The sequence below is a fragment of the Phaethon aethereus genome (assembly GCF_964289735.1).
Source record: "Phaethon aethereus genome assembly, chromosome: 4".
Classification (NCBI taxonomy): Eukaryota; Metazoa; Chordata; class Aves; order Phaethontiformes; family Phaethontidae; genus Phaethon; species Phaethon aethereus.
The window spans coordinates 67,496,198-67,511,597 of record NC_138578.1 but is presented as its reverse complement, the minus strand read 5'-3'; the positions used below and the strand labels follow the sequence as shown (position 1 = coordinate 67,511,597).

The 15,400-nt window shown below is 38.1% G+C and overlaps 1 protein-coding gene across 3 annotated transcripts in view; it reads right to left on the bottom strand.

Annotated features, from left to right (window-relative positions):
- LCORL (ligand dependent nuclear receptor corepressor like) overlaps nucleotides 1-15,400 on the bottom strand; it is a gene marked incomplete at both ends in the record, with an annotated part of 86,106 nt that overhangs the window by 52,003 nt on the left and 18,703 nt on the right. For all 3 annotated transcript variants that reach the window (XM_081998715.1, XM_081998714.1, XM_081998716.1), the window contains one exon: nucleotides 3,442-3,507. In XM_081998715.1, the coding sequence (XP_081854841.1) occupies nucleotides 3,442-3,507 (66 nt within the window). The remainder of the gene's footprint in view (nucleotides 1-3,441; nucleotides 3,508-15,400) is intronic.

Here is a 15,400-nt window from a genome sequence, read left to right as displayed (position 1 = left end):
ATGGACAGTAACAAAAAATAATGAGCTATTTTTGCTGAACTCGTCTAGCTGTCCCAGCCTGTTAGAGCTCTTCCTTTAAGATGTCCACAGATGAAAAAACCCCACACTATTCTTTCATAACAAATTCATGTTTTCATAGTTTTCCTTGCAACGACAATAAATCTACTTATGAATGTTGGGATTCCGTGCATAACTCCAAGACAGGTTTTATATTTTCAGAGAAATTCTTCTGCCTCGGAATCCTGAAGTTCCACTGTTAAAAGTCGAACTAGAGAACAATCGCTGTGTGTCACCAAAAAAAGCAAACCTTGAGAAACATCAGCTCTACATAACACTAAATTTATTAAAAAAAAGTATAAACCATGTACAACTGTGAGCTAAGCAAAACTGCCGTCAGATAGCAGATGTATACCAGATATATGCATCCAACAGTCTCAGGTCACCACCACAGAAAGCATAATGAGAGCAGCATTAGTTTTTAACTAGAGGTAGACAACCATACTCGCAGAAAGATCAGAGGCACAGATAGCACTTTGAGCAGAACAAACTTCCTCTTAGCTGCATTCATTTTAGGATCATGATCATCTCCCCTCCCCATTTTATCTTGCTTGAGGACAGCTGATGAAAGTTGTAGTGACAACCTACAACACTTGCTAGCCCATGAGAAAAAGTTGTTAAGACTATGCAAAGAGCATTTTAATACTAAGCATGATACAGATCATTACTTGAAACCAAAGTCATTTAGTAAAAAGCTGTTAAACCTGTTTCCATTTTTTAATTAAAAAATGGCCAACTTTGACAGTAACGACCACCTTTTTTAATTCCTTAAGCCACTCAAATCTTTGTTTCCCCAAAGCATTTTTCCCCAAGGAGTCATCTTGAATTAAATAAATACAGACATATGTAGTACTGAATAGATTCCATGTTTACCTTTTCAAATGTGAAATAATTGTCCAGTAAATCTAAATATGATAGCTTAAAAGAAGTCAACCCTTACTTTCCAGTATTTTCTGCATTATTATTACAATGTCCCAATAAATTTGCCAGGTATTTGTCACAATTCTGAACAAATCGTCCCCCTTCTTTTTATATGGCACTACTGCTTCCTAATAAGTCCATTAGAATATCTGAGGTGTTTATCGTGTTCCCTCATCTTTTTAATTTCATAAAAACTTGAATGGTATTACAGACCTGTATTTCTAATATAATTTTTCACCCCATTACTTTATATATGAATAAACATTCCAGAACAACCTAAGGAAAAATAAAACACTCTCAAATAATACTTTCATCCTGTATAGAGTTTTCTTCCTGACAGAGAAAGAATGATAAGAAAGCAGCTTTTCTCCCACAAGACACTTTTTTTCCATAAGAGAACAGAACCCCAGCACATAGTCCCAAAAAAGAAAATACACACATACCAGATGATTAGAGGAAAAGATTTGTAACAGTTTAGCTAAATATCCGGAACCAGAATGTAGAATAACAATTTACCTGGGAATCTACTTAGCTGAAAACGGGTATAAGCAAAGTACTAGAAAGCCCTAAGGATTCCGTGACACAGGAAGTCTCGAGCTCCTTCAGAGCATGACCAAGGTCAGATGCCAAGATATAGAACTTGACACCTACACAACCAGAAGCTGCACTATCAAAGCAGTCATGAAAAAAAACCCTGCTGCTGAATAAAAGAAGTGACGAGAACCATTTAAGCAAGCTCAAGGTAAGTCCTACATATACATCATATAAGAATTTCAAGATAACGAAAAAAATCTCATCATCTTCAGGTAGCTATCTGTTGTCATGGATGGCTATCTCAGTTCAATTAGTTTGGCTTCTAAGCAAGATTGTTTCTGAGGTTTACAAGATATTTTATTTGAAAAGTAAAAAAACCTAGTAAATCTGAAGCATACCTTTTACCATTTAAATTTGTCATTACAATTTATTATTCTCTTAAGCGACTTTGAGAGAATATAATACAATAATTTTATCTACAGACCAAAAACTATTTTGAGACAGAACTAAAGAAGAAATATATCAATTAACACACTCATGTTACATTTTATACTTTTTTTTTTCTATGCTACAAACAACACATAAAACCAGCACGTAAGAGAAAAAGTGCTACTGTAGCTAAACGGCATGTATTTCAGCTGATTTCCACACATTTCTGGATAAGCAAGCTATATAATTTCTTGAGGTTTGTTAAAAGAAACATACACTCTTGCTAATGAGGCATAATACTGCATATTGACAGTACTGGTTCAGTGGTTATGATGAGAAAAATAGACACCTTACAAGATGCAGTGATTTAGGCATGTTGCTAAGAGTCTAAAAACTTGGGTTCTGATTCCAATTCTACCAACCATACGTTTTGTTAACCAAGGCAAATTATTTACACTGTATCTTAGTATTATTATTCAAAGTGAAAAGTGGCCCTTAATTTATGATAGTGGAAAGATTTATAAAAAAATGTTACTCAAGCGTTCTGTATTAATCTTTATAATGCAATTCAAACCTCAAATCAGAAATAGCTTTGCAGCCTATACTACAAGGTCTGCGTCTACTCTGTTTGTATCAAACATGGCAATTTCAAATGGGATTGCTGAAGTTACAGATGCTATATCCATGAAAACTAAACAAAAATAGTAAGGTAAGGTGAGCATCCCAACCTAACACTCCTCCGTCTCTTCTACAGTTGCTCCAAAGTAAAAGCACTTTTGAAAATGAACTTGACAGAAGACTTCCTTCTACATTTCAGAGCAATTTTGTGCTAGATTTTCCTCCTCTGCTTTTGTTAAAGACTGATAAATCATTTCATACTTAACTAAAGACTCAGGTGTTATTGACAGCTACTCCAGCAAAACCAAACCCATTTGGAATAAGGCTAGGTCTTGTAAGGGTAATGGAAAATATATATTTTTATATATATACACACACTCTTAAACATATAAATACTTTTAATATATATACAAATATATATAAAGAACTTTATTTTAAAAATACATATATAAAGACATAAAAATATACAAAAAGCTTCAATTTTCTTGACCACTACCAAGAAAACCAAACTAGCACTCATTAACTTCCTTTTTCCAATTAACGTCAGTAGAAACCCGAGCAGCTTGTCTTCCCTTTCTAAAAGGTGTCCAAAAAATGAAGTAGAAGATGGATTATTCCAGAAAAGTAGAACTTTCTCATGAGAGCTTCTCAGGAAAGCTTAGCTAATCCAAAATTTCCCTGCATAGGAACAAAACCTAGGTACCATTTTACCTAGTATCTTGCCTTTGCACAGTATTGACAAGAACATGACGAAATAAACATTAGAAAGAAAAATGAGTGACGATTTCCTTTTTAGAATTCAACACATACTTTAAACTACTTTTAACTAAAAAAGAAAAACTAATAAAATAATGTCATTGCACTAAAAGCTGGCTCATTTACCTTCAAATAAACTGAGGTCTCTTCGTAGCCTTGGTCCATAAAGCCCTTCTAAAATACTTTCAAAACCTGGAGACAAAAGAAACATTTAAAACAGTAAATCAAAAGTTTCTTAAAAAGAAAGCAAATTTGAGAACACTGGCAACAAGTATTCTCAAATTCTGAGAGCAATTCCCAAAATTGTTACATTTATCACACAAATATTTTCTCCTTCCAACTATAGTACTATTCAACAGAATTAGAAGATAAAAATAAGACAAGGCAACTGCCATCTGCACACAATCAGCCTTTTAAGCTGTGCCCCAACAACCTCATTAGACTTAAAATAACCACCACAGAATCTTAAAGGTGGGAGGATTAACCTCATAGCTCTACATAAGTTAAGTAGTCTCTCTCTTAACACTAAGAATTAAAATCATGTATGGAGAAGGGAAAAAAAAAGAAAAAACGAGGAAACTTTCAAAACTAGAAACTTCTCATTTATGATCGCCTGAAATTACATAATCCAAGTAAGCTAATATTTCTACAAATATAAAAAAGAAAGCTTATTTTGCTTCTGATATCATAACAGTTCTCTCTCATCCTGCATATATGTACAAAAATGTTTTAAAATTGAGGATTAGATAAATCCAATTATTTTCCAGATTTACCAGCTAGCCTATTTAGATATTTGGTAAAATGACATACATTTGTTATGAGAAGGGAGAAGAGACACAGAGCAAACCAAATTATTTAAAAAAAAAAACAAACCCACAACAAAAAAACAGAAGAGGAGGTGCATGACAACTGATGAAATACGGTGAGAATTTACATCATCATCAATATAACAGAAGTTTTGTTCAATATAGAAATAGTTTCCAAGTACCCCTTCTTTTCTCCTTCGAAGTAATAAGCTTATTTTCAACTAAGAGGATAACTCAAAGCAGTATTTGAATGTTCTCATTCTTCATACTCAAGACCTGTCTATATTAAAGATGTAGGTATTTTACACTATTTTGCAAGACTGTTTTATCATCACACCACGTAAGATACCAGTATCTTCAGGAAATAACTAGCTACAATCAACAAAGAACATTTAAAATCCTAAGATTTGCTCATCAGCTGTGATGCCCTCTAAGACAACACAACAAACTGCTCTCATCAAAAATGACATTTACTTTTTGGTTTAGAGTGTATGTCCTTCTATAAGGAAGAATAAATACGTACCATATCTTAAGTAGCATGTTAAAAAATATATTAAAATCATAACATAGACAAGAGAAGCTATCTTAACACATAGGAGCTGTTCATCTTGACAGTTCATGTTTTGTTAAAATTTACCTTTCAATTTTGTACTATTTTAAAATTTTAACATATGAATTATATATTATTAGATCAGATTTATTATCATTATACTTGCTATAAATCTCTTTGAGCTATAAATATGTACTTCTACTTTAATTTTTCACTTTTCTTTGTAATAAATAGTCCTATGCGAGAACACACATTAAGTGACAAAACCACTGTCCTCTCACAAATATATGTAATTTAAAAACACAATCTACAAAAACTAGAAAGCAAAAATCCAAGGCCCAAGCATACACTAAAAATTACCTTAAAGCATTATCCACCGTCTTTGATTCAATGTAATCTAAATTCACATCATATTAGTATTGCACAAATTTTCAGTTCTTCTGGCTTCAAAGGGTTATGGTCAAAAAAAGCAAGAGAGATGAAAATGTCTGAAGTTAAGACAGCAATTCCCCAAACACAATGGTCTAGAAATATAAAACACACTATGTGTATTATTATGATCATTCATGTTATAAACTGCAAGCCACTGCAGCTCAGCAGCTCTCCAATACTTAAGTTCTTGCAATTAAGAAGAATGCGATTTCCAGACTTCCATACAGCTTGCATTAAAGATGGCAATTAGCATACCCCCCACACACTGTTTTTTGTTTTCCTGAGCAAAGGACACACCAACCCACTTCTCTGCTAGTTCACCAAACTTAGTTCCATCCCACCCATCCAAAGTGACACTTCTCTTACAAGTCGTCCCAGAACTTCCACATGGAGCAACAATTTAGACTGTACTCAATATGATCATTTGCTTCCTCAACTTTGGACACTTTCTTTTAAATGAAAGCTTACTTGCACAACTTAACAACACAGAATCTTTTTCCAGACCTTATTCTAAAGTTTTCCCAGAAAAGATGTGTACTACTTCCACTTCGTGCAGTTTTCTACAAAGTTCTTCTGCTTTTCAGCAGAATTGATACAATTTTAATTTAGCCTTCATGGGAAGATCCACTTTAGTTTCTAGTACAGCTGCTGATGAATATGTGCCAGCACTGTTTCATAAAATGGAACCACCTGAACCCAGGCATGTCAACAAACCTTTGTTTTACTTCATAAGACAGTATGCATAAGCAAATGGTAGTAGCAGTTTTGGAACTCTTCAGAACCTGAAAAGTCCACAGATACCAGTCAGAAATATACTTTGCTTATACCTCTTGTGATTCACCAATTAAAAAAAAAATCTGCTCTAAATTAATTTTATAGGTATTTTTGTGTCTCTGATGGCGGTGGCTGATCACCTCCTCAATCCCAAACTACCAATACTTGAGCCCTGACACTTTCTAGTTCCAAAGAGAAAAGAAACACCATTGGCTCTATTAACCTGCAATGCCCTTATCTGTCAAATTCCCTTTACTTCTAATAAATTTCTTCTGTTACAAGAAGTAAGACAAATAAGTATCTTCACGTAAGAAGAGTATCAGCTTTCTCCATATCTGACACTCTTTAGCCAAGTCAGGTTCCTCCAACAGTCTTCATCAACAGAAGTTTATGATGCAGCTAGTCTCTTAACCCAGTTAGAAGTTTCCAGAGTTTGCCTTCCTGAACAGTCATGAACAGTTCTTTTCCCTGACATTAACTCTCCCTCTACGCCATGACCATGACGCTTTCCTCACTCAGGGCTAGGATGAGGCGTCCCCAGGACGTGAGGAGGCTGGAAGTTGTCCAACTACATGGTCACCATGAAGAGGCCAAAGGAGATCTTTAGTAGATCAAAGCTAACTCCAGGGAAAATGCTGAATGACACCACAGCCCAGGTGTTGATCCAGGGGAAAGACTTTGAGAGGAGCAAACACATCTGTGGATCAACATCTGGCTGCAGGCAGGACCAGCTCTTAAGTCATTAAGATCCTCTCAGGAACAAAGAATGTTAGAGAGAGAGGACCCATTTGGTAACACAAATCACCATTACCAACAGACTTGCCTCATAAGACCTGCTACTCATTATTAAAGAACTGATCAGTGATGCGACAGTTGGTGATCTTGGCCACAGCAGCCATGAGATGGAGTTTAGGAGTCCAAGGGAAGTGAGGAACTTGAGCAGTTGAGTAGTATCCCTGAGCTTAGCAGTCACTGATTTACACAGGGCTTCAAACTAGGTTTGCCAGGGAAGTGGAGACTGAAGCCTAGAAAGTAGGAGAATGGCAGAGAGGGTAAATGCACAGGACAACACAAGTGAGGATCTTACAGTCCCCCTGAAAAAGGGACACATCTTAAGTAACTGTACATGAATGCGTTCAGCACAGGAAGCAAGCACAAGGGATTTGAAATCAGAGCACCTGAACTATCTCACTGGGAGTACATGGTATGGTGAGATAGTTCACACAACTAGAGAACGGCAGTGCATGGATACTGGCTTTTAGGAAAGGAGAAGTGAGAAAGCCGAGGAGGACAGTGCTTATATTTTATGAAAAGAACCTAAGCAAATGGAACTTTAGTGTGGAATGAGCTACAGGACAGCTGAAAAATCCATGGGGCAGGATTCAGCCAGGGGAACGTCATGGTGAACATCTGTTACAGACTGCTCAATCAAGGGTAAGTAGGTGAAGCCTTCAAAAAAAACAAAGAAAAAATGCTGCACAATCACAGGCCTTAGATCTCATGAAAAATATCAATTACCTGACGTCTGATGGAAACGCAATACGGTAAGCGCACAGGCAACCCACAAGTTTTCTGTGGTGCTTGGAAGACAAACCTGACTGAGGTGGTAGACAAGCTCAACAGGGGAGGAGCTCTGCTAGACCTGCTACTCATTATTAAAGAACTGATCAGTGATGTGACAGTTGGTGATCTTGGCCACAGCAGCCATGAGATGGAGTTTAGGAGTCCAAGGGAAGTGAGGAACTTGAGCAGTTGAGTAGTAGCCCTGAGCTTAGCAGTCACTGATTTACACAAGCACAATGAAGCTAGAAGTAGGACTGCTGTACTGTCTTGTCTAAACCAGAGAAGTCTTAAATGGGCCAAGGACCTGTGGCAAGGTTTTTATAAGAGTTAGGAGGATAGCTCAATAAAGTCAAAGAAATTGGAAAGGTAAGAGTAATTACCACTACTGAGCAATTCAGAAACCATTACTTTGTGAATTATTTCCAGTTATTTAAGTGTGTCTACAAGTTTACTCAGATTTAAGAGTATTAAAACAGGATTATTAAATCCAATGTAAGTCTTTAGACTGCCTTCACAACTTTTAAGTAAAGTCTTCCTTAAAGAGAAACTACCCCTCAATTGTCTCATAGAACTTTATGATTTAAGGCTTCCATAGCATTTTATTACTGTAATCTACTTAGTGTCTGTCACCTTAAAAGCCTATCTACATTAGAAAGCGTACGCTGCCAAGTACGAAGAGTACAGGCTGTAAAATTCTTTGTTACGTGTAAAACGGAGTATCAAATGGATACATTCCATGGAAGCTTCCCACATTGTACACAGACTTACAGAGGTATTCAAGGAACACACAAGGACTCTTCCACACTGTATGATCAAATACAGCCATTTTTCATCTACTCTTAAGCAGTAGTGTGGCTATGTATTATAAAGGCCTCTTCCCTCCAGAAACTAGTAAATAGTTAAGCGGTACACGTCACTGTGGAAGCTAGCTACAGAGTACATTCTATGTTGCACCGAGTCTATAGAGGAAATCGCAAGGTTCAGACTTAGAATTTTTAATACAAGGTTGGCCTAGGTTAACTTTGGACAGACATAACTGAACAAATGCACAATACAAATTGAGGTCAAACAGGTTTATTTATACATTGGCTGTTGTTATATAGCCAATGACCAGGTATCCGCAGGGTACTCAGCCCCCTGAGCTGGAAGATGGGGATGGAGAGCACAATAAACTCGTCATAATCCAGCAGGGAACAGTTAAGGACCTGTTAAGCCACCTGGACACCCGCAAAGTCTATGGGGCCTGATGGGATCCACCCTAGAGTACTGAGCGAGCTGGCAGAGGAGCTTGCCAAGCCACTCTCCATCATCTATCAGCAGTCCTGGTTAACAGGGGAGGTCCTAGACGACTGGAGGCTTGCCAATGTGACACCCACCTACAAGAAAGGCCGGAAGGAGGATCCCGGGAACTACAGGCCTGTCAGCCTGACCTCCGTACCGGGGAATATCATGGAGCAGTTCATCTTGAGAGTGCTCACGGAACATGTAAAGGACAACCAAGGGATCAGGCCCAGCCAGCATGGGTTCATGAAAGGCAGGTCCTGCCTGACCAACCTGATCTCCTTCTATGACCAGGTGACCCGCCTAGTGGATGAGGGAAAGGCTGTGGATGTTGTCTACCTGGACTTTAGTAAAGCCTTTGACAGCATCTCCCACAACATTCTCCTGGAGAAACTGGTGGCCTGCGGCTTAGACAGGTATACTCTTCGCTGGGTAAAGAACTGGCTGGATGGCTGAGCCCAGAGAGTTATGGTGAACGGAGTTCAGTCCAGCTGGCGGCCAGTCACAAGTTCCCCAGGGCTCAGTTCTGGGGCCGGTCTTGTTCAATATCTTTATTGATGATCTGGATGAGGGGATCGAGTGCTCCCTCAGTAAACTGGCAGACGACACCAAGTTGGGTGGGAGTGTTGATCTGCTGGAGGGTAGGAGGGCTCTGCAGAGGGATCTGGACAGGCTGGATCGATGGGCCGAGATCAACTGTATGAGTTTTAATAAGGCCAAGTGCCAGGTCCTGCCCTTGGGTCACAACAACGCCATGCAACGCTACAGGCTTGGGGAGCAGTGGCTGGAGTGTTGCCCAACAGAAAAGGACCTGGGGGTGCTGGTCAACAGCCGGCTGAGTATGAGCCAGCAGTGTGTCTGGGTGGCCAAGAAGGCCAGCAGCATCCTGGCCTGTATCAGCAATAGTGTAGCCAGCAGGAGTAGGAAAGTGATTGTGCCCCTGTACTCGGCACTGGTGAGGCCGCACCTCGAATCCTGTGTTCAGTTTTGGGCCCCTCACTACAAGAAGGTGCTGGAACGTGTCCAGAGAAGGGCAACGAAGCTGGTGAGGGGTCTGGAGCACAAGTCTTACAATGAGCAGCTGAGGGAACTGGGGTTGTTCAGTCTGGAGAAGAGGAGGCTGAGGGGAGACCTTATCGCTCTCTAAAACTACTTGAAAGGGGGTTGTGGTGACATGGGTGTTGGTCTCTTCTCCCAAGTAACTAGTGACAGCACGAGAGGAAATGGCCTCAAGTTGCACCAGGGTAGGTTTAGATTGGGTATTAGGAAGAATTTCTTCACCGAGTGGTCAAGCATTGGAACAGGCTGCCCAGGGAGGTGGTGGAGACGCCATCTCTGGAAGTATTCAAAAAACATTTGGATGCGGCGCTTTGGGACATGGTTCAGGGGGCATGGTTGGTGTTGGGTTAACAGTTGGACTCAGTGATCTTGAAGGTCCCTTCCAACCTTAATGATTCTGTGATTCTGTTTTTCCAAAAGCTATATCTCCATAATGTTTCTGAGAGGAAATAGTTATTTTAGCCTCACAGTTGATCCCAATTCAATACCTCCTCAAAGCATCCCTCTCCTCCTTTCCCCTCTGTATCCTCTAGGTGATCACAACTGAGACTGCAAGTATGTTTTCAACAAATTTGTTTGAATGGCTCGGGCTATGGGTTAGGAGAACAGCCAAAAATAATAACTATCATGTAATAAATGGAGGCTGACATTTGAGTCCTGCTTTCAAGTGCACCACCTGGTGGGTCTCAAGATAGGAGATGTAATTGGAAAAGAGAACAGTAGTATATGTACAGGTTGTATTAAAGTGTTTTTTGATAGGTTTGGTACACCCTACATCATACTAATGTCTTGATTCCCCTAGTCTTGTTTATGGCCATATTAACTCCAGTGTTTCTATCTTCTTTTCAAAAGGAAGCCCATTTCATAAAAGCATATATTTCCATTCACCCTGCACTCTTCAGTCCTTCACGAGTAGTCTTTTTTTTTTTCTTTCCATTTACATGTTGCTATTTCAGAAGTAATCCAGTCCTAGGGCTATAGCTACAAGGCGCTTTTTTTGTTAAAGTTACTGTATTTGAGACATTTTACTAGCATTGAATCCATTTTAGTTAAAAAAGCATGCCTTTTATCTTTGGTCTTCTACTCAGCGCTAGAATACAATACTACTAAATCTCAAGGAGAGGCCTGACAAGACTTAGGCAAACTATAGTAATTACAATTCGTGCAGGGGCATACTGAGGTACTTGCCTAGTCACATGGATTCTTCAGTTATCCTGTTACAACTAACTAGCTCACATGTGGTAGCCACCAAGTTAAAAAAAAAAAAGGTGAAGAAAACCCCTATAATTCAAATTCTCATCAGAGCAATGACTTCACAAGTCACCTAGAAAATCCTTTACTTCTACTTGCTCTCCCCTCCCCTGATCTGCTGCAGCTTTTTCCACTTCAGGAAGGTATAAGCACAGATGAACTGATAAAAAGCTTTCAGTTAAAATATTTCTAAATAAATTCACTTTTTGGTTTGATACTTTTCTAAGCCATAAAGACTGTTTTAGTCATATCTCTGGATGCATACCAGAAATGGTAGATAAGTGTTCTTACATAGATAGACAAAATTTAAATGGCAGAGTGAGATCCTTAACAATATCGCTCATCTGATTCATATTTACTGCTCTATTTTTCATCTTAATGCTGAAAGGTTTCCCATTAGAAGAGATCATGCTGCTCTCTGTGTGTTGTGTTAAGGAATTTGGAAAATACTGGGTGCATGGAAATTAAGTTCTGCTTTTTCCCTTCTTTTCCAGCATATCCTCAGTTAGGCATACAGTGAGACTGCTGCACACTGCCTCAAAGGAAGAGGCGTGCACACGTATTTTTACTACAATGAAACAAGACTTGAAGCTTAAAGCACTACAGCCTCTGGAGGTGCCACAGGAAAGAAAAGGATCTTGAGTCTCTGTAAAACACAACTCCATTAACCCATCTAACAAAGTTAGCAGAATCCTATGTCAGAACCTTCACAACATCTGCGTGCCTAGAAATTAACTTATCACAAGAACTTCCATCACCTGCCATTTTGTAGCTTACTATACCAAGAATCACATCTGAATCACAGTAGTTCAAGTTGTTTACTCAAGTCCAAATAACTTGTTATTTCGCTTCTTAAGTAAAAATCAGGCTTTATCCATCTTCCTATTTAAGATAAAGATGCTGTTAAGTAACATGCATCAGCAAGGAAGATTGATATCACCTTGTTTTTGAGTTGATTCAATATTCTAAGCACAATAATGGAATCAAAAGTTGAAGTAGAAAAAATTGCACATTCTAAGCAGTGCGGCATTTAGTCCATTAATGCTGCTTTTAAAATCAACACTAATGTGAAAGTAGGTTCAGAATTGCTGATTTCTATTCTTAGAGGACTGTGAAATTTAACAAATGGTCTTTAAAATGTAATTAGGAAAGTCCAAATAATAGGATGACATTTAATGAGATTAGGCACAGTCCTACCAGATACTGCATTAAAATGAAACTTCCACCTCTTATTTTTTGGTGTTCTGTAGAAAACAAGTTAGTGTTAAAGTTAGTGTTACTTTATCTTGTTGTTAGACTTGATTACAACTAAGAGTTCAATTCCTGCTTCTGAGTTTTCCTTTGACCACAGCAACATGGTTATCTAGTTTTCATACAAATTCTGTTCCTATTTTGAAGTCATACAACCCATACTTGGAGGTGGTATTTCTTAATCTATGAAGACTATTACAGAAATTGTATGAGGAGTCTCAGAAACTAAAAATCACCCTGAAAAGAAATTATGGACAAGTACGTACCAGAAGACAGATCCTACACACCCCAGTTTATTGCCCTAACCAATAGGTTAACCTGCTTAACTGCTAGCCTGCTTTGCCCCATACACCTGCTAGCCTGCTTTGCCCCATACACTTTCGTTTAAGTAGCAGTAACTTCATGGCAACGTACAACACACAAACACGCAGTTCTGAGCGAACTCACTGATGTAACTGGCATTACCACTAGAAGTAAAAATTTCCCCTTTGTATGTGAAAATGGCAGTTAAGAACCTTAGACTTCGTTCTTCCACACCAGAGCAATGACTTACAAGAGTGGGTTTTTTTTTTTTAAACCCTTGGCACTTCACCCTCTGTCACTCAACTAAGAAGTGATCCCTCTGAAAACTGCATTTAAAAAAGCATTGTAAGAAAGGGACTTAGAGCTCATGTTCAGTGACCTTTTAGTTTCTACTCATATGAACGTACAACCTTCTGAAGTATATGCCCCCATTTTACAGGTGCTGCTTGCACTTTGTATTCCACCACATTTGACGCTGCGGAAGGTCATTGGTTCCCCTGAAAAATGGTTACTTGCTTGTAAATCTTGCATTTTTTGGGTCTCCAAATAAAGAAATCATCTCCTGCTTCCATGTGACAGGAAAAAAAAAATTGTATCAGAAACTCAAACCCCTCAAGAACATGTGTTTATTGCTCAGCCATCACCAAATTCCTTTGATACGTCAGAACACTCTCAACTGATTTCGAAAACATTTTCTAAGTTTTCTGTTGTACTAATCCAAAATTTTGGAAAACATTAGTTACATCAATCTTTTTCCTTGTTACACCTAGTTACCTTTATCCTACCATTAGGACACAAGCAGCAACTCCCTTACAACTTAAAGGAGAATATTCTGTAGAGAATACAGTTATTTTCATGTTTTGTAAGACTAGAGCAGTGTGTTTAACATAGTAACTTTAATTAGATGTTAACATCTCTGTCTATATCTTCTGCTTCTCTCTTCCTTCCACAGGTCAGCAGCTGCCCTCTCTGCCCCCATAGATGGATTCATAATCTTAGTCTTGTTTATATATTGACATCATCCTAAAAGTCACAGGTTTTTTTTTGTTGGTGGTGGTTTGTTTTTTGTTTGGTTGGGTTTTTTTCAATCTACTATAAGAAAAATTTGATAAGGATCAACCAGGTTATGAACCACTGAAGCACAAAGTTTAAAAAAGAAAAAACAAAAAAACCAAACAACAAAAAACCCAACAAGCAAACTCTCAAACAATTATTTACACAAACGGTAAGAAAAAAAATAAACTAGCTTGCTGGGTAGAATACTCAAGATATAGAGCATGACAACAGAACCAAAAATTAATAAATCTTTATGCAAATGTTATCTTTTTCCTGTTTGTTATGTCACTACAGAATATCTACTCAGTAAAATTCATTATTTGATAAAATGCTGGCCAGATTCTCAGGTAAAAAACAGCCCATGTTTCTCACAAAAAAATTCTTGGGACACACTTTAGGACAGATTTCACATAGGGGTGGGATAGGGAGAGGGGCTTCTGTTGAATGTCTTGTCTAGCTTGAATTCACTCTTTGCTTATAGCATTAAAAAAAAAGTATTCTTATAATAGAAAGTTCTAAACATTTCACATAATACACTCATTTTCTTTACCATATTGATTCAGATCCCTAAGCAAACAGGAATGAACATACCAGAGATTCCAATGTGAAAGGGAGGAAATCCTCTATTTAGACTCCCAAGACAAACTCCAAACCATAGCTAAAAAAGATACTTGTCCCTCTAATGCAAACCTTGAGTCCAAGAATTAAAGTAGTTGAGGACACTGCTGCTGCCACTGAGAAGAGATAGGGTGACCAAAAATTGAAGTAAGACCACAGAACAAGTTCAGTTCTAACTGGCTGCTTTTCACTTAAGATAAAAATCCTTGCTTTGAACTTTTTAGGCTGTGTTTGATTGAGGGGATGCCCACAGCGATGAAACATAGTTTCCAAAAAGAATATATACATCAAAAGAGCTAGCTATAACATTAAGCAGAATACAAAGAAGGAATAATATTCCAGTGCTAGGGAGACCAACACTGGCGATACCTCAGCAGCAAAACAAAAAGAGGAAATGTCCTGCCTCCCCGCAATTGTTCAACAATTTTAAAGAACAGGGTGGCAGCCAACAGGAGAAAAAAAAAAAAAAAAACAATAAGATTTGTAGGTTAAGTAAAGACTTAGATTAGCATTGATTCTGAGTTCAGGTCTATTTTTCAGGTACTTATAAACCACAGTAAGAAAAATAAGGTTCAACAAAAAATGGAAGCATCTCCACACTCCAAAGTAATCTTCTATGCCAGTAAGAATGAGTCCACGTGGCACTTTTTACTGTAACTTCCAGACACCATCAAAATTAAAATTAGATTTAATTTCTAATGTGGTAAGCAAGATATTTTGAGAAATTTGTGTTATTTCTCATTTAAAAGGCACAAGGAAAATACTTCAGAAGTGACTGTGCCGCTCTGTGGATAGGGGGAGAGAAAAATGCTTCTATGTGACAGTTACTAGAACTTAATTTCTGTTCTCTCTAAAAACTCTTCCGTCTTTGAACAGTGATGCAATACCAGCTGTCACACAGGGACACTTAGATATGGAATTGGTGTGAATATCGGTGTTCTTAGATACTAAAGCTTATCCTACTGCCTTTTTTTTTTTTTTTCAAAACACCACATCAAAAAGTTATCTAGATACCAACTGTTACTCAGAACAGTGCTAGCAATAATTTCAGCCAGCTTATAGTCTGTATCCTTAGAGAAGGAAATTCAGAGGTCATAAGTCACTGTAAAAGAAGATAACATCCAGCCTGGAAAAATGCTTG